This window comes from Cornus florida, unplaced genomic scaffold (assembly GCF_030987335.1).
Source record: "Cornus florida cultivar Cherokee Brave unplaced genomic scaffold, ASM3098733v1 CherokeeBrave_3.0.0_Hap2_Chr10, whole genome shotgun sequence".
NCBI classification, from domain to species: Eukaryota; Viridiplantae; Streptophyta; class Magnoliopsida; order Cornales; family Cornaceae; genus Cornus; species Cornus florida.
In genome coordinates, this window is record NW_026775580.1 from 35,430,310 (window position 1) to 35,456,784 (window position 26,475).

Sequence of the window (26,475 nt, forward strand, 5' to 3'; positions counted from 1 at the left end):
TCTTATTCATTATTAGAGTTTTATATTAAATCTCAATGCCATAGAGGCTGCTGTTTTTAGAGTTTATAGTTTACTCATGAAAAAAATCAAATAGTTGGTCTAGCTAAAACCTTTGGGTAGTAATTTTAGCCAAAAATCTCTCTAAGTATGGGGAGTAACTGCAACTTCAAATCTTAAGATGAAACGTAACCATGAATTAAGTAGCAACAAAATACAAAGTTCCACAAAACATTTCTCTTGATGACAGTATACGCATGCTAGGCCTCACAAAGTTGCTTTCTGGAAGAAGGGACTGAGCATTTTTATTCTGAAAATTAACAATCCCAGACGCAGGTTCGCAAGAATAGAAAATCCCAGGAGGCAAACGATTTTACAGGTTTCTTCACCCACAACAGAGACAATGATTCAAAAAACTTTATAGACTAGCTGTTCACTTCTTTGTTCTCTCACAACATATCATTGGTTTAACAAAGCCCAGAGCTGGCGATGTTCTGATATTGAGATAAGTAGCAGAAGCAAGATATGTACAAGACAAACCTATGTAAATTTTAAACCAAACGGAATAGCAAAAGGTAAGGAATGTAAACATGCCAATCAAAGTAACTAGTACTGTAAAAGTTACCAAGCACTTCAATGTTGGAAGTTCTCCTTCTGTTCCTTGATGGGGGAAATGACCTTGAACACTGAAATCTGAGAGCAATTGATCCTTGAGCTGGAACACATCTATCAACCAAGCAGCCGCCTCACTTTCAGATGCTGGAATCTCCTCCACAGGGATGCGTCGAACATGTATGTGAACTTCTGAAGGGTCGATGCCAAAGACATTGTCCAAGAAAGAAGGGTATCCGTGCTTGTACGCGATAGTAATGTCATAAACTGAAATAATTTGACAAAAAGAAACATTTGAAGAAATATTTGGAGATATTAAAGACAACAATGATTTCAAAAGAAATTGATCATCAAGAAATGTTCAATTGTGAATTGAAGCATATAATATAAATTTTTTTTTTTCTGATAAGTAAAGCATATAATATAAATTATAAGCATAATATGTACGAAATGAACACATCGAAAGTAAACTAAACTTGTAAATCTTTCAAAATGAATGTGTCATAAACTGCTACTTTGATTTAGGAAATTGTCACTTCACTAAGTCTTTGATGTTAGCATATCCAGAGACATAAATCTCCGCATGATTAACCCGTCAGAAAATGACAAAAGTTCAAAATAGCAGACAAGTAAAGGACCGAAACATCCAATAAAGATAAGAGTTCAGTTGGCATCACCACTGGCACTTGAGTGAGTGAGTGAGTGTTCACAATCTCCGTATCACAATAAAGATGCATCAAATTTGTAAAATTCCGGTGGCCTTTCAAAATACAGGCACACAAGGATCACATTCTTCAATCATCAACAATTTTAACAAGTATATAATGCGCAGGTCCAAAGATGAATTGGCGCAAACACCAAGCAAGGAAAGTTAAAACAAATATTGCATCACCTGCTGAATTCAGAGTATCAGAAGTTGTTCATGTCAAGTAACACAGCTGTTTTTTCAAGTGAGCTCAAGTCAGAGGAATTGATATTAATATTTTAGAAAAGGAAAGTGCAGTTGTCTAGAAATACATTTTGATTTGGGAATAACCAGGTGTCTATAACTTCATTTTTTGCATATCAAAGAATTTTTTGTTATCACGGTGATGCTTCCCATTACTTTGGCCCAATGGTTTAGATTTCTGACTCCTTCCCAATTCCCATGTGATGCTAACTCTTACATTTGGCCAGCCTAAATCTTTAAGCTATTTTTAATGGAATTAATGATTAATGGCACATGGGAAGGAAAAGTAGTGAGAAAAAGAACAAAACTATAGTTCAGAATTTAAAATTCTAACAGCAATCATAGATAAAAGCTCCTATCAAGTAACTATTCTCCTTTTAATTCAACGAGTTTCATGAATCTATTGAATAGGCCTGAAAATGTGGCTTTATTTCAATCTGTCCTTGATAATGATAAACGAGCTTGAACAAGCTACTCTTGAGGTGTTCATGAGTGGCTTGATTCATTTGCAGTCCAAATGGGAAATTCCAAACCAATGTGTTAAGAAAAGTTACTGTAGAATGAATCAAGATCATCTGGTAATATATCATTTGTAACTGATCCAAGGATGTGGACAATGCATATCATATAAATAATAATAAATATCTAAAAATTCATCTTTAGAGAGCAAAATTAGGCAACACCGCAACAGTGTGCATTGTCTTCTTTATATCTATGGTTCTTTTCCTCTACCTATGGTAAGATTTTGTATATGGTGGTGGGTGGGTTGTGGTGGCAGCATGGCAGCAGTAGTCGTGAGAGTAATAAAGATGGTGTTAGTGCTAGTGGTGGAAGTATGGTAACATTGGTCTAAGTAAAGTAGCAATTGCGGATAAGGGCGGTAGATGCACCTATGGCGATGGGGTAGAAGTGTCAAGTAGAGAGACTGTGGACTTGGTGGTGGTCTTATTATCAAATCAATAGCCTTTTGTATGGAAAATCGATTTAATGATGGTAGTAAAAGGGCAACAGCATCATAGTAATGAAGGTGGTAGTGGCAGAAATCAGCATTATTGTGAAAGGCATTGGTTGTGCTAGCGGTAAAGGGTTTAAATGATGCTGTTGATGGTGGTTGCATTAGTGCTGCAACGGTGGCAATAGTGGAGGCAGCAGCAGCAGCTGTTGCTGTAAGTACAGTGGTAACCAATTCCACTGCTAGAACCATTGCCATCAGCAGTAATGGCAATGGCTGTAGAAGTAGATATGGTCATTAGGCGTTAGCACTGATGGAGATGGTAAATTGTAAGAGGATGGTGAAATAACAAAAATTGTAGGTGGTTCTAGTGGTGACTTGGTTGGTAGTGTCTTTGCCCTGAGTTTAAAAACTTAAAAGTGAATTTTAGGATGTTATCCCCTTCACAAGATTTCATAAATTTTAGAATAATAAAAACTCTACGTCTTGATGTCACAAAAATCCAGCACGATCTAGAAAACCCATTCCTGACCCAAACCAAAAAAACCAACTTGTTATTTCGTAATTTAAAAGAAAACAAATCCCAAACTCTACGTCAACATAACATAACGTGCGAATCCCAACCTCTTTGCTGAGCTCACCTCCTTACCATTATGAACCTATAATAAGTTCTAGGACTTACTGCTATATTGCACATCATCTAGCATATCAACCATACAAAACAATCAGCCTGATAAGATGGTTAAGCCATTTATTCACTTACCCTTTTTTTCAGACATTCTTATATGGGGTTTTCACCCTCAAATTTGTTTAAATCAAATGTGGTTGAAATTTTCAAAACCAAATGATTTTTGTACATAAATCCACTGTGTGGTTCAGCTGATGGTTAGTCCTTTTCCTACATTTCAAGGCAAGGAATTAAATAACTGGAAAAAAGTCAAGCCCTTTCTAAATACGATGGAAATATCTCCCATCTCAGTAAGTTTGTTTATAAGCACACATGCACATTGCCATTATTAAATGCCTTCACTTCAGGATATATCTAGAAGTAATGCAACCAATTATATATATATATATATTGAGAACATATATGAGAATAACAACCTGCATCCAAGGAGCCCTTCAGAATTTCCAAGCAAGTACAAAAGCCTCTTGTTTTTGGAAGCAGCACATTCTTCAGCACAGGCAATCCATTTCCAGCTGCGAAATTTTGACTCCTTTTGCACTTCTCTTCACTGTATGGGAAGGCAAAAAATATGAATGGATAGTGAAACATGACAAAAGTGCACAAGTCATAACAATTTTTTATTTATTTAATGGCTGACGAGGTACGCCAGACCGTTTGCCCCACAACTAATCTCCAGATACGGTTAGGGTCATTACCCAGAAAAACCCAATAAGGTGGCTGGCCCTTTGGGGATACGGGCAGGAAGATACTAGAGCTTAGGATCTTCCATGAGGCATAGGCACCAACACCAACTCTTTTACCCCAACAGTTCTTAACAGTTGAAATTTGGCAAGCTCAAAAATATGTCCTAGATGGATAAAGATGCAGAGATCACAAATGTTGCATTCTTATGATCTACACTAGGGAGCCATGAATGTCTTCATATATTTATAAACAAAAAGGTAATTTATAGACTAAATGGAATTAATCAAGATATTAGGCTACTTCAAAAGACAAAAAAGAAACATATTTGTAACTAGTGGAAGAGGTGCATGTACATAGAACAAGGGCACTGAGAATTTACGTAAAATCAGTTCCTTCTGGGAAGACAGCAAGCCATAAAGGATCCTCTGAATTAATGAAAGTTGAAAGCATTTGACGCATGACTGGTTCATCAATTTCCCACTTTCTCTCTACTGAAATGAACTCCAAAATATGAAAACCCCAACCAAAAACAGGTAGTTTCATCAAACTGCTCTTAAGGACATATTTTATGTAGCCCAGGCAGCCCTTCCGCATTGCAAGATCCCACAGGTACATCCAATCAACTTCAGTTTTGTGGTTGGCAATAAGTAAGACACGTTCCCTTGGTGGAACAGTTTCTCCGGAAAAAATAACTTCAGTCCTGTTTATCTTTTCAAATAAGAAGGGCCATAAAGAAAGCCAAATACCAAAAAAGAAGGATATTGCTTTCCTACTATAGCGTATAGTTAAACAGCGCAACATCATAGCCGGGGGACCAAAATACACCAAAAACATGAACGCGGTATAAAGAAGAATCACTAAACACATCAAACCCCTAAAAACCCTAAGAGGAGTCAAAGGGCGATGCTTTGAGCCATAACTAGAACTGAGGACAGGACAGACTTCCATCTTCTACCAGAAATGTACTCTACAAGCTTTAGAACCCACTCCTCATTGCCGCTGCAATATTTATGCAAGATAATATTGCTTACAGTCACTTGAGAATTGAGATGGCCCAATATGACCTTAGAGTAAAACAAAGCAAACAGAAAAAACCGAAGGAAAAAGAAGAGAATAAAACAAACCAGAATGTTCTTTAAATTGATCGTCAAGGAGAAAGGAAAAAAATGTCCAACTGACAGTATGATGGCAAGGGTTTGCACACCTACAGCTGCCACAAGATGCAATAAGATATGAGTACAGACAAAGATCAGCTCCACACACAAATAAAGAGATCCTACATAGCATCCGAAAAAGATTCAAAAAATGGCCATCAAAGTGGCATCAATCAAATGTCGAAATACAATTTAGTCAACACGGACATTCAATTAAAAGGAACTTTCTTAAGCGAGAAGCCATAGAAGAACTAAATAATTAATTAACTTGTCAGCGATTATATCAATGGTGTCCACCAAGTCAAAGGCAGTTGTTAGAACCATGCCATCAGGAGTAGTCCTAAGATCAATTGTGCTAACAAGTTCAGGTTAACAAGCTTAAGGGCAGAGGTTCGATCTGCTAGCAGCCACTTTGTACAATACAAAACCACAGTTCAGGTCTCTTTCAGTCTTTCCCTCCAGCATCTCATGTAAGCAGGACCACAACTAGGTAATAACTGTTTTCTAGTTTCCATACAGAAGCCTCATTTTTCTCCCACTTGTTGATCTTTCTTTTTCTTTCATTCTCCCATAAATTTATCCAACCACAAGCTTCGTTTACCGCTTTTGCAACGACACATCTATATTAAGAACCATTGCCTCCAACCTCTCAAGAGATATTCTTATCCCATGTTATTTTGAATTTTCAAGGTCATCCTACCTAAGAAAAATTGGGAAATGTCAATGCCGAAGCTTGACAATGCAGATAATAGTAACTATCTACGGTTTTCTGTCTAATAATTAATCATCGTGGAGACTCAAAATTATTATATATCAACTAAAAGGCATCACCATTTCGAAAGAGCCAAACCATCCTACATAGCAACTCACACATGCAATATCATGCTATAAAACAGACATTGTCGTGCTTCCACTACCAGATCCTGGTCTTACCATAATATTAAACTTCCTAAATTAATACCGAACCATCTTTGAGGTGTTTGCCTTGAAAAGGAACATTCCTTCGAGCTAGCTTCTTCGCAAGGTTCAAACCCTAATCATCTCCTCTGAAATCCTATATATAATAACAACTGCATTTGGAGTGTTGTCCTTCTAATTTACCCGTACGTCCTAAATTGTAGGACACAATGAACCAATTTGATTACCCCAAAAATAAATTACACAAGGCTATACTTCATCCCTTACAAATAGTATACAGTATCACTATACGAAATCTATCCCATGTTTTAAAATCATACAATGTGTAGCACATAATAGGCAGAATACAGAATTAAGTAGATAAAAGTCTACAGTAAATCAGCAACCACGTTTCCATGTTTCTCTGTTTGGTTACTAAGAAAACTGAAAATGCTAGAAGAAAAGAAAAGAAAATTCTGAATCCGAATTTTATATGTTGTCTTGGTTTCCGATAAAGACTCAACTTAAACAAACCAAACAATTAAAGTTACTTAATCAGCTGAATATTTTACTGTTTCCTCATGTAAAAAATAATGAAAATTTGAATATTCAAAATTTTAGTTTCTCTCCTTCCTACATATGTAGCCAAAACCTTTTAGAAAAAATATCAACAAAAGCTAAACATCCTTACTTGACACACTAATGTCTCATTAAACGTACAACACCAATATATCTTTTACAATGCTAGCCGTTCCGAATTAAAAAAATAAAAATAATAATAATAATTCCTGAATAGAAACTCATAAATTTCACAAAAGAATTAAAATTCAAATCCAAACCCAAACCAATCGTAACCAATGTATTATTCTGTGTAATTTAATATAATCTCAATAAATCTAAATTTATGTTCAGACTTAAACCTACATTGGAGTGAAAAACTACAAAGGTCTAATCCACATAAGAAAAAAACAAATTAGAAAAAGAAAAAAAAAATAGAAGAGAAAATAAAATAGTAATCACCTTTTGTTATCAGAGAAAAGAACCGGAAAAAGAAAGGTTCGAATCCCGCAAGAAATTCAACTTTAACATGCTAAAAGATTCCGAAATTTCATTATTTTTTCTACGAATTTTGAGTCACCAAACAGCCATTTAAAGAAACACCGGAAGATAAAATCGACTACTCTGTAATTTATTTCAACCGAGAACATATAATATATATATATATATATATATATATGTATATATATATATATGTATGTATATGGTGAGGAAGTACCTGTTTGTGTGGAAATCGAAACGTTAGAGATTGCTTGTTATCGAGCTTATCAAGCAGAGAAAGATGGCCAATTTAACAAGAACAGGACACTTCACGAATCGAAGAAGAGCGATGATCAGCTGCGTGCACACCCACTGATCTCGACAACGTTATTGGTCTGATCACAGAAAATCAAACCCTGAGAATGACTTTTTTACCCTATTTCAAGGAGCAACGATGGAAAAAAATAAATTAAAAAAAATGAGTGTAAGGGGGCTACTTATCATTTTCTGATTTTTTTTTTTACAAGTTTTGATGAAGAGGGTTTGAGGGAAGTTTCTGAACCTCAACAATGTGAAAGTAATAAATCTGAAATACTCTACTTCTGTGAGATTTATTCAAACCTTAATAAAGGACAGTGTAATTTATTCAAAGAATAAATAAACATATAAATTATACTCATATTAACTTCCATGATAAAGGATCCGTTACCAAATTTTTTAAATAATAATTTTACCCTTCACTTATATAAAAAGATAATCAAATTTTATAAATTAATAATTTTATCTTTCTTTTATATAAACAGATAATAAGATAAATTACATTAACTTACACTATAGTTTGAATACATTACTCACTCACTGTGAATTTTCAAATTAACAAATATTTATATTATAATATATCTCAAAATCGAAGGTGAAAGATAACAAACGCCCTTAAGAATATGCCTTAGATAAATTTATCTAATTTTTAAGTATTAATTTCAATAGCTATCGCATTAGTGGTACAAAAATTAATGGCATTTATATCATAATTATATTTCAAGTTTTGTTTGGCACACCACCAACCTATGAGTAAGGACCACAACATGTCAACATAGGGCATGGGTGGAGTGGACAATCCGTTACAATCATCTTGCCAAGCTACAACTAGAAGTAGAATGGGCTTCACCCAATACATGGGACGCAAATGGAGTGTTTTTTTAATTGGAATAAAATCCTAGTAGAACCAAACCACATACGTCCTGGTCCCATTCGGTTCGGTTAATGAACCAACGTTGACATAATATTTTTGCAACGTAATTCATTAATTGAATGGAACAGAAAGAATCTCGGAGGGGTGAAACTTAATTGGGCAATTTGAGTTCAGTCTGATTTTTTGTAGGTTTGGATAATTATTTTTGCAATTAGGGTTGGACTTGGGTTGAAAATTTTCAATCCGAATTTAATTAGGGCCGAGTTTGGATTGATGCACTAGTAACCCGAACCCAAATTCTAATACTATTTTCATATATATATATTTTTAATTTTATATACATTATATATAATATTTAAACTATGAGTATCTTTTTTTCCTTTAAACTTCCTTAATTTATTTAACATTTAAGATAATTTAATTTTATAAGAATTTGTTTGTAATTTATTAAAAATTTATAAAAAGTCTTTAATTTTTTTTTAAGAGTAATTTAACATAAAACTAATTTAAGATTATATTAAATTTTCGGTGTGAAAATTAGCCATATTAGTAACCCGAATTAATCTGAATTTTTGACTCGAATTCTAAACCCGAATTAAAACGTAGAATGATGGATTGAGCTCGGCCTGAATAGTTAGGGTTGAAGATAGAGTTAGGATTTAGTATTTCATATGGTGAGTTGAGTTCAAGTTATATCTCAAACTCGTCCAACCAATCCGAGTTGCAACCCTACTTCTTGGGACTCTAAAACTAGGGCTGCAACTCAGGTGGGCCCAACCCAAAATAACCTGAGCCCAGCCCAAAATTTTGCAGGCTTGGGCAATGTTTTTCTAATTTCGGTTTAGGCCCGGACTATATATTTTGAGCCCGAATTCAAGTCGAGCTGGGCTTGGGTTGATATGAATGAAGCCCGAAGCCTAACCCTAGCCTAAAAATATTATATATATTTATAATTATACTTAAGTTACAAGAGTGTGGTAGCCAAGTTGGCAGTGTGCTTGGGATTTATGCTTGAGGTCTTAAGTTCAAGTCATGGGTGCAGTATTAATTGATTTATTTTTTATACACAAATTCTTCTCAGGTGGGCTCAGGCTAGACAAATTATGTATGGGTTGGGCTTAGGCAGCTTAAGTTGGGCTTGGACTGATGATTTTCTATATGAACCTAACCCGAGATGAATCCCAAGCTCGCCCAACCCGCCCGAGTTGTAGCCATATCTAAAACGGGTTTCTAAACCTAGAAAGAAATTTCACTAAAATAATTTGTGTTTGATAAATATTTTCAAACAATCTTCTTTAAAACGCCCAACCCATCAAAAGTTTGTTCCATGAAAGCTACAAAAGCTTTTGAAATTCACTTATTGGAAGGTGTACAAGGCATTTAAGTGATAAATGACGTGATCGCAATTTTGACCTTACAAATTATAACATATATCCAAATTAACATTTCCTCTCCCTTTTATTACAAGAGATTAAGCGATCTTCTCTACAATGATCTTCTCTAAGGTTTGATTTTACGGTTGATCCCCCTTCCTCATTTGCGGATTTGTGGATGACATTAGTGGGGATGTGGGCATCTACAAATGAGGATCAAGATGTGTTGGGGTTGGTGACCTTTTGCTGCTGGGGTATTTGGAAGGCTCGAAATAAGCTTGTTTTCAACGAGCTGCTATTTGACCCCTCTAGGGTTGTTTCGGTGGCTTGCTCTTCTTTTTGGGAGTTTAAGGAAGCTTCCTCTTCTCCACTTCTCAATTTGACCTTGTCTAAGTTTGGAACTTGTTCTACTTTGTTTCATCATTCTTCTCCTTCCCGTTGGTTGCCTCCCACAGAGGGTATTATTAAATGTAATGTGGATACTTCATTTTTATCTTTTACCCATGTTAGGGGTGGGGGTACTGTTTTTCAGGATTCTAGGGGAACCATTCTATAGGCAGTAGTTTTTTCTCCTTTTCTGGCTTCTAGTGCTACTCTGGCTAAAGCCATTTGTCTCCGTAAAGCGGTTCTATGGGCTTTATCGTCTTCTTATGGTCATATCTGGTTTGAATGTGACTCATTGTTGGTGGTCCAAGCAGTGAATAGAGTGGCTTGTGGGCATGTTGAAATCACTCTATTTCGTCAGATATTCAAGTGGTGCTAAGGCAATTTTCCTTTTATTCACTTAGTCATATCCTTAGACATGGTGATGGAGTCGTTCATGCTCTAGCCCAGCTTTCACGCCAGCATAGTCACGATGATATTGCTCTGGTTCACATTCTTGGAGATATTCTTGATATGGCAGCAACAGATTGTCGGTTTTTAATTTTGTTGTAAATAGATGGATCCAACGTAGGACTAGTGGGGCGGATGGCCCAACTGAATTTTTTATATTTTTATTTTATATCTTAAATTTTTGAAAATTTATAAAGATGTCCCCACTAAAATTACAATTCATATATATATTGCATTTTATACTTCAAATTTTTATGAATTTACGAAAATGTCTCCACTAAAATTATAATTCGTCCCAACTGATTTTTTTTTTTTCTTTTTTTTTTGCATTTTATACTTTAAATTTTTAAAAATATATGAAGAAACCCCATTGAAATTACAAAAATGACCCACTATACAAGTTTGCCCCCCTCAAAAAAATTTCTGGGTTTAAAATTAATGTTTTGAAGACCGATCATATCTATATATGAAATTGGGGGAGAAGACAAAGAATACTATTTTCATACTCTCCTCCAATTTCATATACTAATATGGAATGTTTGACAATTTTGTAGGTTCCTAAGAATAACTCCAATGCTCTTTCATTTGGGCTGCTAAACTCAAATTTTAAGAGAGGTGTAAAAGTGGGCTCCAATGGGCTTTCATTTGAGCTCTCAAATTTTGAGAATGTCAAATATGCTCTCAGATATAGGAGCTGCCAATTTTTTTGGCAAGTCTTCTATCACTCTGTACAACATCGTTTGGAACGGCTTTCTATCTCTGTCCATTGCTTTCCTATCCATTGCTCTATGGTTGTGTTGCCCTGTTGTCTCTCTCTCCCTCTCATTTGCAACGACCTCTTTCTCCCTCTCATCTACAACGACAGCGATTATCGACGGTGACCGGGTAAATTCTCATATCTGTATTTTCTCTTCCCCTCTCATCCTCATATATATATATATATATATATATATATATATATATATATCTTCTTAGATCTGTAAATTTTGTTTAAAAAACTCAAAATTTCTATGATTCGTCTCTCTGTTTCTCTCAAAATTTTCATTACCCAACTTGTTCTTCAATCTGGGATTTGCTCACACTTGTTAGTCATTATGTGTTTCGAATTTAGATATTCTTTATTTTAATGAATCTTTGAGATTATGGTGATTACCTCAAAATTATTTTTAAAAACCCATTCATACAAGTTAGCAATTGCAGAGAGAGAAGGGGGCAAGCTTAAGAGTTGAGAGATAGCGGCTGAAGCTTGCGAACGGCGAACCCAAACTGGAATAGCAGGCAATTGAAACTAAAAGATATGGGTTTTGATTTTTTAAACTTCTGATTCTTGTAAATTTTGTAATTTGAAGTCACTACAACAAATTAGGATTCTTGCCACATGTGATACCCCCGAATTTCCGAATGTGGGTTGGCCAGGCCCACGCCCGAATACCCGAGGATATCAAAACAAATTGATAATAAACGAACACAGAGTACAAAAGAATAAAGAAGAATAAATAAAATGCTGACAAGAAACTAAAATGATAATCTAATAATAAACCTCATAATATATTTCCATTAATTAATAAACTCTTCTGATAAAACTGATCCTCCAAAATACAACTCGGGAATCCATACTGTGTGGACCCCTAGAAAATCCAAACTAAACAAATGACAGTATTCTAAAACAGGAAACTGAATCATAAAGGAACTCCTATGTAGCATCGGAAGAATGAAGTAGATTGATCCCCGCTCAACATGAACAACCTCTACTCGTGACGAACACCTGAAAAACAATGGTGGGTCAGGCCCACAAACAAGTTCTACTCTACTACAGTCCAAGCAGAGATCCGATACACTTATACATCCTAGTCAATCCAACAATAACTAGTAATCCGTATATATATATATACACACTAAAGGAACCTCACTAGACTATAGGGTTGTCTCAACCTGAATAGTAGGCAACATGCAAAACGCACATATAGTGGGCATGAGTACCTAGACCTACCAGGGTACACAACTACACTATATCTAGCTACACATCCCTGGCGATATACGCACCCTAACCACTGATCCTGAGACTCAAGCTCATATCATGGCACCATACTTATATATATAAAATCTAGTGACCATCCTATCCAGTATAAATTAATCCTCCATAAGTCATTCAACTTGTTCAGCTGACCTGACTTGAATATAAGGTGACCATCCTATCCAGTATAAATTAATCCTCCATAAGTCATTCAACTTGTTCAGCTGACCTGACTTGAATATAAATAGGACTTAACATTTTAGTTAATCCATTCCCTTATATAATAAAATAGGTAGGACTTAACTGATAAGTTAATCCGTCCCTAGAATGCCACCGTCCCATACCGGTGCATTAAACCACACAATCCAACAATTGATGTAATAATTAAAGAAATACATCAAACATTCCAGAAATAACTATGATAATATGATATCAAGTTATCACAGAATATGAATGACTTATTATTTATTTAAGCTCATATATCATATGTCCTACACAAACTGAATCTTATACATGATGATATTTTATTATATCGTCAAATAAGCATTCTCCATATCCAATTCATCCTACACATTTATTCTCAATTGCTAAAACATTTTAAAAGATTAAATCCATTCGTTTGTGTAAACATTTAAATAGCAAGCATCGTTATGATTGAGTGTATTTAAATTTATTTAAACCCAAACCTAGTCCCTATTTAATATTCAGGAATCCTAGGCATGTTTCTACGTTCCATCATTCCACATATATAAAAAATACATAATTCAAACATATAAAAATTCACACCAGAAATCAAATCAAAATCATACATTTTTTTAATTTATAACACAAGAACAGATATGACCCAATTTCACAAAAACCTATACTTTAATCCAATTAAACATGCATAATTATTTAATTTTTATGTGTTTAGTAAATCCTGGAATTTCCTAGGCATGTACAGAAACACGAATCAAAGGGAAAGATATAGAAGAAGAACTTGCCTTAAACTTTCGGATTGAAAGTTAAACTTCTTCTTCCTTGATCTTCTCTCTAAAGGGTTTTCTCCTCCTTCCTCCCTCTTTCTCCTTCTCTCTCTAACTCTCTCTCTAGAATATATTACGTGATATATTTTCACTCCTTTTTCAACCTATAGTTGTGTATTTATAGGCTAAATAATAACCCTATTCCTTTTCCCAATCCAAGTCAACTTAATAAAAATAAATAAAAATGAAAATATTAAAAAGGTAACTTAAAATATGTTACGTATATAATCTATGTATATCCTTATTAATTAAATAAAATATATACATTAGATTATTTAGTAATACTAAAGTTACCATAATATTAAAAGGTAACTTAAAACATGTTAAGTATATAATCTATCTGTATTCTCATTAAATAAATAAAATATATACATCAGATTATTTATTTATACTAAAGTTACCATAATATTAAAAAGGTAACTTAAAACATGTTACGTATAAAATATATGTATATCCTTATTATATAAATATATAAAATATATACATCAGATTATTTATTAATACTAAAGTTACTATAATATTAATAAATTACTTTCCTTTTTATATATATGTATATACATATATATCTATATATATACATATACAACTATCAATGGATAATTATCCATACCCATCCAACCTCCTATCCAAGCAGTCCATGGGATCCAATTGGTTGACCAATTACCACTAACCATAACCATAAAAGAAAAATAAAATAAAATAATAAAAGAAATGAAAACATTTAATTTACAATTAATTAACATTAATCAAATACATCATTTAAGCACACAATCTAATTAAACAAATAATACAAATAACACCTAGACAAAATACAAATAACACATAGATAAGTAGCCAATTAATCAAGTAACACTTAATTCAATTAAACACATAAACAATTAGTCAAATAATCAATTAAACAAATAAAAAAAATATAATAAAAATAAATAAATAAATACCGAGACTATCCTTTTAAAATTAGGGGTATTACATTTTTCCCCCCTAATAAAAGGAATTCCGTCCTCGGAATTCGCCCTTACTTTCTTCTATTATGCTTGGAAACTGTGAGCGAAAAACATCATCATATTCCCAAATAGACGCAACCTTACTATAAGGGCTCCACTTAACTCTAATATACCCAGTGGTATACAGAGTTCCTATATTTTAAGAAACACAATAATCATACAATGTGTAGGTCGTATCAAATAACAACGTAATCCTCCTATGTCGACAAGGGAATGATCTACATACCTCCAAGTGCCATAGAATATACGCACAAACTCCTATGCACCCAGCGCTAATAATTTGGTAACGCTAATTCAGAGGTGACTGCCTCAATTGCGAAACACAATCGTGTAAAAGTCAATGTAATAAGTAAAATTGACATTTCTCCAAAAATCGTCTTTCTTCCTACATAGAAAACAGAACGAGCAAACTACTCCCTGATAGAAAAACTCTAGTATACGAGTTCAACTATTTACAACATCCTACTGTTGCTTCCCAACCGCGCGCAGTTCAATATAAAGGGAAGTATCTATTTCCGACATATTTTTAAATGAAGTCAAGGTCTAATTGTACAACCCTTACTTCCATTTCCAACCAACAAATGAGAGGTATGCATTGTGAAAGATACAAAACCTCCAAAGTTGTCACACTAACCTCCTTGTGCCAACAATATCACAGACAAAATTCCGACAAGTGAAGTAAATTCTTCCAACAGTCCATGAAAATCTAGGATATACGCCTCAAACATATCCTTTATGGTCTAATTTAATCTCTCGATTAATTCCCCCGTCTATATTTATGAAGTAGAGCTGCTACTCTAAAATCTTCATAAAGCTCCTTCGAAATAGCACTTTGCATCCACTAATATGGACATCCACATGCTATAACACCACTATCACTGAACTATAAAACTACTATGAAGTTCTAAAATAAGCATCACTCAAATTTATGTCCTCAAGCAATCTTTCTCAATCCACCACTCGGATTCCATATGGAAAATTGAAATTCCAAATCAATGTCGATCATTCCCACCGACTATCACTCCTGTTTAGTTCAACTTCCATATTTGGTATAGGAAGTGGCTAAAGATTCCTATGATATCTAATGATCAACTTTCCACCTTTGTAGCAGGTTTTACACTTAGGGCAATTATAGACACGTCCCTATCCGTACCTGTTCACCAAAACCGATATTTGATGTCGTGATGTACCTTCTAACCGTCTGGGTGTACCAAAAAAAAAAATTATAAATTTCCATCTCAGTCGCTCGACCGTCATATCACTATTTATAGAAACTACTAACTCCTCCTCCAGTACCTTAAACTCCATCTGAGTAAGGTAACGCCTTCTCGAAGGTTAGCTCCGATATTCAAAATTGAACTCCTCAACTACCGTAGTAATAACAAGTGTTATTATTACACCTGCTATAAATGCATCTAATAACTTAACAACTAATCGAAAGATTTAAATATTCTATCATTTGTTAAGAGCATCCACTTCCATAATTGCTTCCACCAGACAGAACTTGATATAAAGTGTGAATTACCACTTCTATATATCTAAACCGTCTCGTGATCCGTTATATTCGTATGAACTGATATCTTACCAGCTCGATCAAAATAGATAAAATGAAACTGATTTAATTTTATCAGTCAACCAATATCCCATCTAGAATCCTGACCCTTGCATCAAATCAGCAATCCCTCAACTAAATCCGTGAAAATGCTCTGTCATTTCCACTTCAGTATAGAAAATAGCTGCAAGAATCCAGTGATCTCTGATGGTCCATCTCTACTATTTAATAAATATTAGACTTAGAGAAAAAACACTATATTCCTCTTCCTGCCTGTCCTCCAAACATCTGCTTCATACTGTGAAGCATCATGTTTCTACTAGGGTGAATAAAGAACTAAGAGTTGTGAAACTCAGTCTTTGCATCCTCCATCCAATTTGTCTGCAGAAAGTACTGTTAATCCAGTACCACCAGTTTTCGTCTGTACCCATTATTTAAATTGGAGCATCTTCAAAAGCGAATTCTGCAACTAAATCTATCCACTACTGATCTGTGATAAACTTACCGATATTGAAAGTCAATCGGTAATTCCATTTATCAATAGTCAACTATGACTTTAACTCAACAAAAGTCAACAAACTACGACCTTTCCATATATACCATGCACCTCATCTTTATATAGGTGTTTGGTCTTACCATCTTATCTTTGACACACCCTGCTTCTTTAAGACAAGTTAGTGTCAATCCAACTTCTTTGTCTAACTTCAAAAGAATATGAAATCTTTCCATCCTCCACATAAGTCATCAATTTCCTTGCAACAACTATTTGTTGCAAATTGTGACTAAAAAAAATAATTCCATATTATTTATGGAAATAAAAATACTTAGCTTCCTCTTCCATGTGCAACACCGGTAAATTCCTCCTAATGACACACCCTCTTGAATAAATTCTTGATTAAGAATTTAGTGCTGAATACTTATTCAATCTCCTATACTCACTCGCTGTCATTCCAATAAGTACTTAATCCAGTACTAAATCCTCCTTCCGACTTGGTAACAACTTCTAAAATTTTCAAGAAGATGTTCAGCAAATCCAGCACCTCTGATATATCATCATGGCGTTTTAGTGATCTTTATTTACCACTACCTCACGCATACCGAAACATTAACAATCACCAATATCATGGCGTTGTAATATGATACGAATCCACACCTAACGTAAAGTATATCAAATTAATCGTTCTAGATTGTTTGACCCGTAGTGATGGTTTAATTATCCCATCCCAAAACGCACCATAATGACACATGTCCAGGTCCAATAGATTAGTTAGATTTATGTGTATCTACCAAATCCTATGACCGTATGCTCACAAATTTAGCGTAAATAGCGCTATGACTCCATGTTATTAAAACAATAATTGATTGATCACACACTTATGTCCCCAACTAAACCACATACCAAATCCCGAGTAATTAACAAAAAAAAATAATAATAAATAAATAAATAAATAAATAAATAAATAAATAAAATAACATAAAGCACGTATGATAAACACAACAGAACAAAATATACTCCTACTTAGGACATCGTTCTTTCTAGAAAAGAAAGTCTCCTTTGAAATCAACCTTACTAGATTGTTTCAAAATTTCCTTTTATAGTTTTGTAAATAATCATTTAACCTCGAAACATATCCTTTAAAACATAGCTTAAAAGCAACATTTGTTAGTCTAAGCAAATACTAAGGGCTTAACCCTCATCCTCCCTATACACGGAATGTAAACTATCTAACTTGGCTTTATAAAGTGAATTAGAACGTCACAACATAATCCATATGCCTTTTTGTATGTGATTTAAAAATTATGTATTTCGTTCTGATAAGAACACATCCGATCCCCAAACTCCTGAACAATACTTCTTATATACCTCTTTTAGAGATGATAAGAAAGCTTAATTATTTGTAGATTGATCAACCCTAATTCTACTAATAACATTCGCTATACTACTTAGCAATTCAGATCACCTCGCGCGATCATCCATCTTCAAGATTTAATACCCTCTCTATTGGATGCATATAAATCTCCTCCATTAGGATCATCTTCGGCTCCTACTCCTCGCTTGTCTCCTTTTTGAGATCAACTGAAGTCGTGTTAGCCCCGATATGCGATGACCTATCACGTACACCTAAATCCTTCCTTGGCTTATACTTTTAAAGTAACGCCAAACGAACCTAAACCATCAATCCTTAACTCTGCTTTCGGGCAATGAAATCGATAACTTACTCCTTTACTTCTTTGGGTTTTTATTGCTTTCGCCTTGAACCCAATCCTCCTCCTAATGCCAACCATTCTGTAACTACAAAATCTAATTGACATCAGCTCCTCCTAACGAACCGTAAATAGAGTACAACGAATCCTAATATGAGCTCTAAGTTTTAAGAGACGCAACGCGGAAGTCACATAACGAAAGACACTCCTAAGGACACTTGAACCTGGAGTGCTCTGATACCAACTGTGATACCCCCGAATTTCCGAATGTGGGTTGGCCAGGCCCACGCCCGAATACCCGAAGATATCAAAACAAATTGATAATAACCGAACACAGAGTACAAAAGAATAAAGAAGAATAAATAAAATGCTGACAAGAAACTAAAATGATAATCTAATAATAAACCTCATAATATATTTCCATTAATTAATAAACTCTTCTGATAAAACTGATCCTCCAAAATACAACTCGGGAATCCATACTGTGTGGACCCCTAGAAAATCCAAACTAAACAAATGACAGTATTCTAAAACAGGAAACTGAATCATAAAGGAACTCCTATGTAGCATCGGAAGAATGAAGTAGATTGATCCCCGCTCAACATGAACAACCTCTACTCGTGACGAACACCTGAAAAATAATGGTGGGTCAGGCCCACAAACAAGTTCTACTCTACTACAGTCCAAGCAGAGATCCGATACACGTATACATCCTAGTCAATCCAACAATAACTAGTAGTCCGTATATATATATATACACACTAAAGGAACCTCACTAGACTATAGGGTTGTCTCAACCTGAATAGTAGGCAACATGCAAAACGCACATATAGTGGGCATGAGTACTTAGACCTACCAGGGTACACAACTACACTATATCTAGCTACACATCCCTGGCGATATACGCACCCTAACCACTGATCCTGAGACTCAAGCTCATATCATGGCACCATACTTATATATATAAAATCTAGTGACCATCCTATCCAGTATAAATTAATCCTCCATAAGTCATTCAACTTGTTCAGCTGACCTGACTTGAATATAAGGTGACCATCCTATCCAGTATAAATTAATCCTCCATAAGTCATTCAACTTGTTCAGCTGACCTGACTTGAATATAAGTAGGACTTAACATTTTAGTTAATCCATTCCCTTATATAATAAAATAGGTAGGACTTAACTGATAAGTTAATCCGTCCCTAGAATGCCACCGTCCCATACCGGTGCATTAAACCACACAATCCAACAATTGATGTAATAATTAAAGAAATACATCAAACATTCCAGAAATAACTATGATAATATGATATCAAGTTATCACAGAATATGAATGACTTATTATTTATTTAAGCTCATATATCATATGTCCTACACAAACTGAATCTTATACATGATGATATTTTATTATATCGTCAAATAAGCATTCTCCATATCCAATTCATCCTACACATTTATTCTCAATTGCTAAAACATTTTAAAAGATTAAATCCATTCGTTTGTGTAAACATTTAAATAGCAAGCATCGTTATGATTGAGTGTATTTAAATTTATTTAAACCCAAACCTAGTCCCTATTTAATATTCAGGAATCCTAGGCATGTTTCTACGTTCCATCATTCCACATATATGAAAAATACATAATTCAAACATATAAAAATTCACACCAGAAATCAAATCAAAATCATACATTTTTTTAATTTATAACACAAGAACAGATATGACCCAATTTCACAAAAACCTATACTTTAATCCAATTAAACATGCATAATTATTTAATTTTTATGTGTTTAGTAAATCCTGGAATTTCCTAGGCATGTACAGAAACACGAATCAAAGGGAAAGAGATAGAAGAAGAACTTGCCTTAAACTTTCGGATTGAAAGTTAAACTTCTTCTTCCTTGATCTTCTCTCTAAAGGGTTTTCTCCTCCTTCCTCCCTCTTTCTCCTTCTCTCTCTAACTCTCTCTCTAGAATATATTACGTGATATATTTTCACTCCTTTTTCAACCTATAGTTGTGTATTTATAGGCTAAATAATAACCCTATTCCTTTTCCCAATCCAAGTCAACTTAATAAAAAAAAATAAAAATGAAAATATTAAAAAGGTAACTTAAAATATGTTACGTATATAATCTATGTATATCCTTATTAATTAAATAAAATATATACATTAGATTATTTAGTAATACTAAAGTTACCATAATATTAAAAGGTAACTTAAAACATGTTAAGTATATAATCTATCTGTATTCTCATTAAATAAATAAAATATATACATCAGATTATTTATTTATACTAAAGTTACCATAATATTAAAAAGGTAACTTAAAACATGTTACGTATAAAATATATGTATATCCTTATTATATAAATATATAAAATATATACATCAGATTATTTATTAATACTAAAGTTACTATAATATTAATAAATTACTTTCCTTTTTATATATATGTATATACATATATATCTATATATATACATATACAACTATCCATGGATAATTATCCATACCCATCCAACCTCCTATCCAAGCAGTCCATGGGATCCAATTGGTTGACCAATTACCACTAACCATAACCATAAAAGAAAAATAAAATAAAATAATAAAAGAAATGAAAACATTTAATTTACAATTAATTAACATTAATCAAATACATCATTTAAGCACACAATCTAATTAAACAAATAATACAAATAACACCTAGACAAAATACAAATAACACATAGATAAGTAGCCAATTAATCAAGTAACACTTAATTCAATTAAACACATAAACAATTAGTCAAATAATCAATTAAACAAATAAAAAAAATATAATAAAAATAAATAAATAAATACCGAGACTATCCTTTTAAAATTAGGGGTATTACACCACAAGACACTTCGTGGCAAAAACCTTCAAATTTCGTAGCGAAAGCCTTTTAGCCACAAGAAATAGCTCGTAGCTCAGTCGTGGGCGTAGCCCCGTCACAAATTGCAAATAACCACGAATAAAAATTTTCGTGGCAAAATGTGGAACTTTTGCCACAAAATTTGAACTTGTGGTAAAATACCTCCTATCGCCACAAGCTATTTCATAGCTAAATAACAATACTTTCGTGGCAATTAGCAATCTCGATATAGGAATTAATTGTGGCTAATTCAATACTTTTGCAACGAAAATATATATCGTGGCTAATTTAACCCTTTTCCCACGGAGTTCATTCGTGGCTATAAATCTAATTACCCACGAATATACGTCGTGGCAAATATCCAAAAAGGCCACAGAGTTCATTCGTGGCTAGAAATCTAATTGCCCACGAATATATGTCGTGGTAACTATTCAAAATAGGCCACGGAGTTTATCCGTGGCTATTCTATTATTAAAAAATAAAATTTAATTTAATAGCCAGAAATATATATTGTGACAAATACCAAAAATAAGCCACATATTTATCATGGCACGATAAGAATTTGTGGCAAACCTATAAATTATTAACATTATAAATGTTAACCACTAATTGACTCTAGAGGTGGGGTGAATAGAGTCAATGGCCAATTTTCGTAATTTATAGATTTGCAAATTCTATTCTACCATTCAAACAATTATGCAACATATAAGATATGAAAGTAAACAATTAATAGCACAATTGTAAAAGAGATAAGAGAAGAAAAATTTCAAACAACGACTCGGTGATTTTAGCGAGGTTCGGAAACTCCTACTCCTCAGCTCAAGATCCCTCTTGAGACTTCCCGATGCACTATGGCTTCTCCTTACGAGTGGAGAGCAAACCTTTACATAAAGTAAACACTTGTTTCTCTTCTTTGCTAGAAGAACACCCTTCTTCTAGGCTTCTTTGGGTTACACCAACCCTTACAAGTTTGTAGAAGAAATTTTAATTGTGATACAAGAATGAATCTTTCTCAAGATAGATGTACAAATGTAAGCTCAAAAGGCTAAAGTAATAAATGAATTAAAATGAAGCTCAAGTTGGTATGGTTGAGTGAAATGAATGCTTGAGTAAATGCTTTGAATGATATTTTTGAATTCTCTCAACTGCGCACTAGCCTTCTTCAATGCTTGTCTTTTTATAGAGTTCAAGAAAAATGAAATGCATTAATTACTCAAATATATCTGTTGTGGTAGGTTGAAGAGCATTAAATGTTTGTGTAACCGTTAGAGCAATAAATATATCAACTTCAGATCTGCTTTAGTTTCTAAAAATTAGAAGAAGTGAGATTGGATCTCATCTAACCAGTTAGAGGATTTTTCCTAACCGGTTACATCTGCTGAGGGACTTCTTTAGTTAAGGCCAACTATTTGAACACAAGAGGCTTCCTAACCGGTTACATCAAAGTTCAAGATAAGTATCGTTCTGTTAACGCATATCTAACCGATTATATAGCTTCTTCTAACCGGTTACATCATTGGCTAAGAAAAAATCGTATTCTGTTTAAGTACATGTAAACGGTTACTTGAGTTCTCCTAACCGGTTATGAGAAGGTAGATACAATGTTTTGTATGTTAATCTAAACGGTTAGAACAATTCTTCTAACCGGTTACAAGGTGCGGATAAGAAGATCAAGCTTTCTGTTTTGTTCATCTAAACGGTTAGATGAAACTTCCTAACCGGTTATGAGATACCTTCGATCATATGTTGCTTTCTGTTTTAGCTCATCTAAACGGTTTATGAAACTTCCTAACCGGTTATGAGATTCTAAGGAGATTTTTTATTTTTCTTTTTAAGTGCAGAATCTTGAAAGATGTGAATGAAAATGCATGAGCCAATAGATTTGAGCTTCAAATTAATTCATAGATTACTTTGACAGAAAATCCTAATCACTCATCGATCTATCCACCCATTGTCTTCAAGTCAATCATGATTGCATTATTCTTGGAGTAGATTGGATTTCTCTTGAAATGGTTTCTTTGTCTCGGTTGCTTGGCGTATTTTATTTCCTTTGCCCTGCAAACTCAATGCAAACATTAGACCGAGAACACTTCATAATGTTTTGTAATCATCAAAATTATTAGACGATCTTTGAATGACCTTTAGGGTCAACAATCTCCCCTTTTTTGATGATGGCAAAACATTAATGTGTTCATACATAAGAAAAATAATTATATAATATCCATGTTTGAATTTTCTCCCCCTATCTTAGTGCATAAGATGAATAAGGCCTAAAAATGCATTAAGTATATACTTCTGCCAAAATAAGTCATCATGTTAATTTCATATTCAAAAGTAAGTGATAGTGACATCACATCAAAACACATCAAGCTTATTCTCCCCATTTGACATCTCAAAAAGGTATGGGAGGGGGGATTTCAGATAAGACAAGATAAGAATCAAAATAAAATTGTCTAGCAATAATCACATCAATCATTAATTTCAACTACGGGGTCACGGGGCTTGGGACGAGGAGGTGGAGGAGGAGGTGGGACATCAGATCGACGACGTTGTTCCGGAAACACAAATCCCGGAGGAATGATTTGAATGCGCTCGGCCATTAATTTTAAAAAATCCTTCATAATTTCGGCATTAGCATTATGGACGGCCAGCCGGCAATCAATGAGATAATAGGTCTCCATAGCATACTGAATGACAATATTGAGATCGGATGACTAATCATGGGAGCGAGAGATGAAGGACGTCCCAACACTGTCAGCGTGAGTCTCAAAAGCGGTGATTCTGTCACCTAGGGCTCGGATAGCCGCCATAGTCTCGGCATGCTGATCACTAAGTAGCTGAGTCACTTCAAGAGGAATGGGAGGCTGAAGTTGAGGCACTGTGGAACCCTCTGCAAAGAAGTCATCAAAATTGTCAAAGTCAAATGCCTGGTGCTGAAAAGGATCGGCCTCGGGTGCAGGAGCATCAGGTGCGGGAGCTGCAAGAAGTCTTTCCCAGACTCGATTGACTTTGCGACACTGCATATTTTAAAAAAAATTTAAGGACAGCCTATCTTCACGAGTAGGGTCCTTTTTGTGGAATTCTGAGTCAAGAGAGACGTTGAAGTGTTTAAATACTCGAGTCAGAAACATGCCGTAGGGCAATGTGGCAAGTTTGCCAGTTTTCCCGGGAGTGGAGGTAGTATCATCCGGATCTGCAATGAACTGAAGAAGGTGCTGAAAAATAATATAGCCCAAATTGAGCTGAATGCCCAAAGTAATGCACCAAATCAAGAACAGATCCAAATGGGATACATGAGTTCTGCCGCTGCCTCGAGGGATGACACAATAGAACAGAGCATTATGAATTAGACGGGCTTCAACGGTGAAGTCAGTAGAGGTGAGAGGAAAAGTCTTTGTCCGGAAAAAATTCTGAGTGAGATGTATCATTGCCATCATCTCACTATACCAATCAACCTCAGTCTCAGATCTGTGAGCATAAATCTTCTTTCCCTTGTTTTCAATGCCCAAGATAGAATTTAGGGTTTTATAGTTAAACTTGATGTTCTCACCTTTGACCTGTGGGTGTCTTTGAGTTTAAGATGGGTGTAAAAGACTTGAATGAGAGTGGGATAGTAGGGTTCCTCGATTCCTATGAATGAATCCCACCCCAAGGCCTGAAATTTGTCGTAGAACGATAGATTTTCTCATATGCAGAAATCGGCATAAAAAATTCGACCTTGAGACACCCCCCTGTTGCGAAACCGAGTGTTGAATAGCAATTCCATCTCTCATGAGAGATAGGAAGCAGCAAGGACTGGATTTTCATCTTGAGAGGCTCCTTCTTGATTTTCAGTTCGCTTGCGCTTTCGTATTTGAGCAGTGGAAGAGGATGGATTGTATTCTTCCCCTGAGGAAGGATCTTCGACGAAGAAGGAAGAAGACGATTGAGGATTGCCTCTGCCGGAGCCACGACCACTGTGACCACTGCGAATGGGGACGTTTTTAGGACGAAGACTTCCTCGAGTGCGAACCATGGTAACTGGATTGAGGGTTGGGGAAGAAGATGATGAAGTGTTCGAGTAGAGAATGAGATGTGTTCGATTAGGACTGGTGAAAGTGACGTATGGTTTTTATATTAAATGAACAACTAACCGGTTAGATTGAGGGAAGTACTCGAGTACTTCAGATTTGTATCTAAAGTAACCGGTTAGATCCCTTGTGGTAACTGTTTAGATGACTGAGAATCTTTATGATTTTAATGAATGTAACCGGTTAGATGATGAAATCTGATTGATTAGTTTAGATCTAGATCTTTAAGTAACCGGTTATGTTGCTTTATCTAACCGATTAGAAGAGATTTGCAGGACTATGTAACCAGTTAGATGTGGTTTGGTAACCGGTTAGAAGGGAATTTGGTAACCGGTTGATGGAAAGTGAATGAGAATGCGAGGCTACTGGTCTTTGCTTATCTTACCGGTTAGAAGGAAATTTGGTAACCGGTTAGATGAATAGAGAGTTTAAGTATCAGTCACTGGGTTTAGTTCATCTTACCGGTTAAGAGGAATTATATAACCGGTTAGATAACTTATCACAGAATAGTCAAATTTCAGAGATATTTGTCATTCCTAATTCTCTTCGAATTGTAAGAAAGTTGTCTTCTTGAAGAGGTTTGGTGAATATATCAGCCCATTGTTTATTGGAATTTACAAACACAAGTTCAATGTCTCCTTTTGCCACATGGTCTCTGAGAAAGTGATAACGGATTTCTATATGCTTGGTTCGAGAATGCTGAATTGGATTTTTGGAAATACAAATTGCACTAGTATTATCACACATAATTGGAATGTGGTCAAAGAAAATACCGTAGTCCTTAAGTTGCCGTTTGATGTAAAAAGCTTGAGCACAACTGCTCCCTGCGGCAATATACTCGGCCTCTGCTGTGGATAGAGCAACGGAGTTCTGTTTCTTACATGACCATGAGACAAGTGAATGACCAAGGAAGTGACAAGTGCCACTGGTACTTTTTCTGTCAATTTTGCTTCCAGCAAAGTCGGCATCCAAATAACTTGTAAGATCGAACGTAGTATGACTAGGAAACCATAAACCCAGATTAATAGTTCCACATAAGTAACGAAAGATTCTTTTAACAGCATATAGATGTGATTCTTTAGGACAAGATTGGAATCGAGCATATAAGCATACACTAAACATTATATCCGGTCTACTTGCAGTCAAATATAGAAGACTACCAATCACGCCTCTATATTTTTTGATATCAACATCTTTTCCTTTCTCATATTTGTCTAGTTTTACCGAGGAACTCATGGGAGTTTTGGCATATTTGACATCCTCCATGCTAAATTTCTTTAGCAAATCTTTGACATACTTGGATTGACGAATAAAGATGCCGTCAAGTTCTTGTTTAATT

At 34.7% G+C, this 26,475-nt stretch overlaps 1 protein-coding gene and 1 long non-coding RNA gene across 2 annotated transcripts; one reads left to right on the plus strand and one right to left on the minus strand.

The window, feature by feature from the left end:
* Window positions 1-401: 401 nt before the first annotated feature.
* Window positions 402-7,482, minus strand: LOC132278594 (probable 1-acyl-sn-glycerol-3-phosphate acyltransferase 4). The gene is made up of 5 exons (XM_059780421.1): window positions 7,210-7,482; window positions 5,007-5,092; window positions 4,262-4,881; window positions 3,615-3,745; window positions 402-876 (listed from the first exon to the last, which is right to left on the minus strand). The coding sequence occupies exons 3-5, from the start codon at window positions 4,828-4,830 to the stop codon at window positions 431-433; spliced, it is 1,146 nt and encodes a 381-aa protein (XP_059636404.1). The 5' UTR covers window positions 4,831-4,881; window positions 5,007-5,092; window positions 7,210-7,482; the 3' UTR covers window positions 402-430.
* A 6,535-nt stretch (window positions 7,483-14,017) lies between these two features.
* On the plus strand, window positions 14,018-21,035 carry LOC132279045 (uncharacterized). Its single transcript, XR_009471203.1, has 2 exons — window positions 14,018-14,372; window positions 20,761-21,035. It is a non-coding gene; the product is annotated as an uncharacterized LOC132279045 (long non-coding RNA).
* Window positions 21,036-26,475: the final 5,440 nt, after the last annotated feature.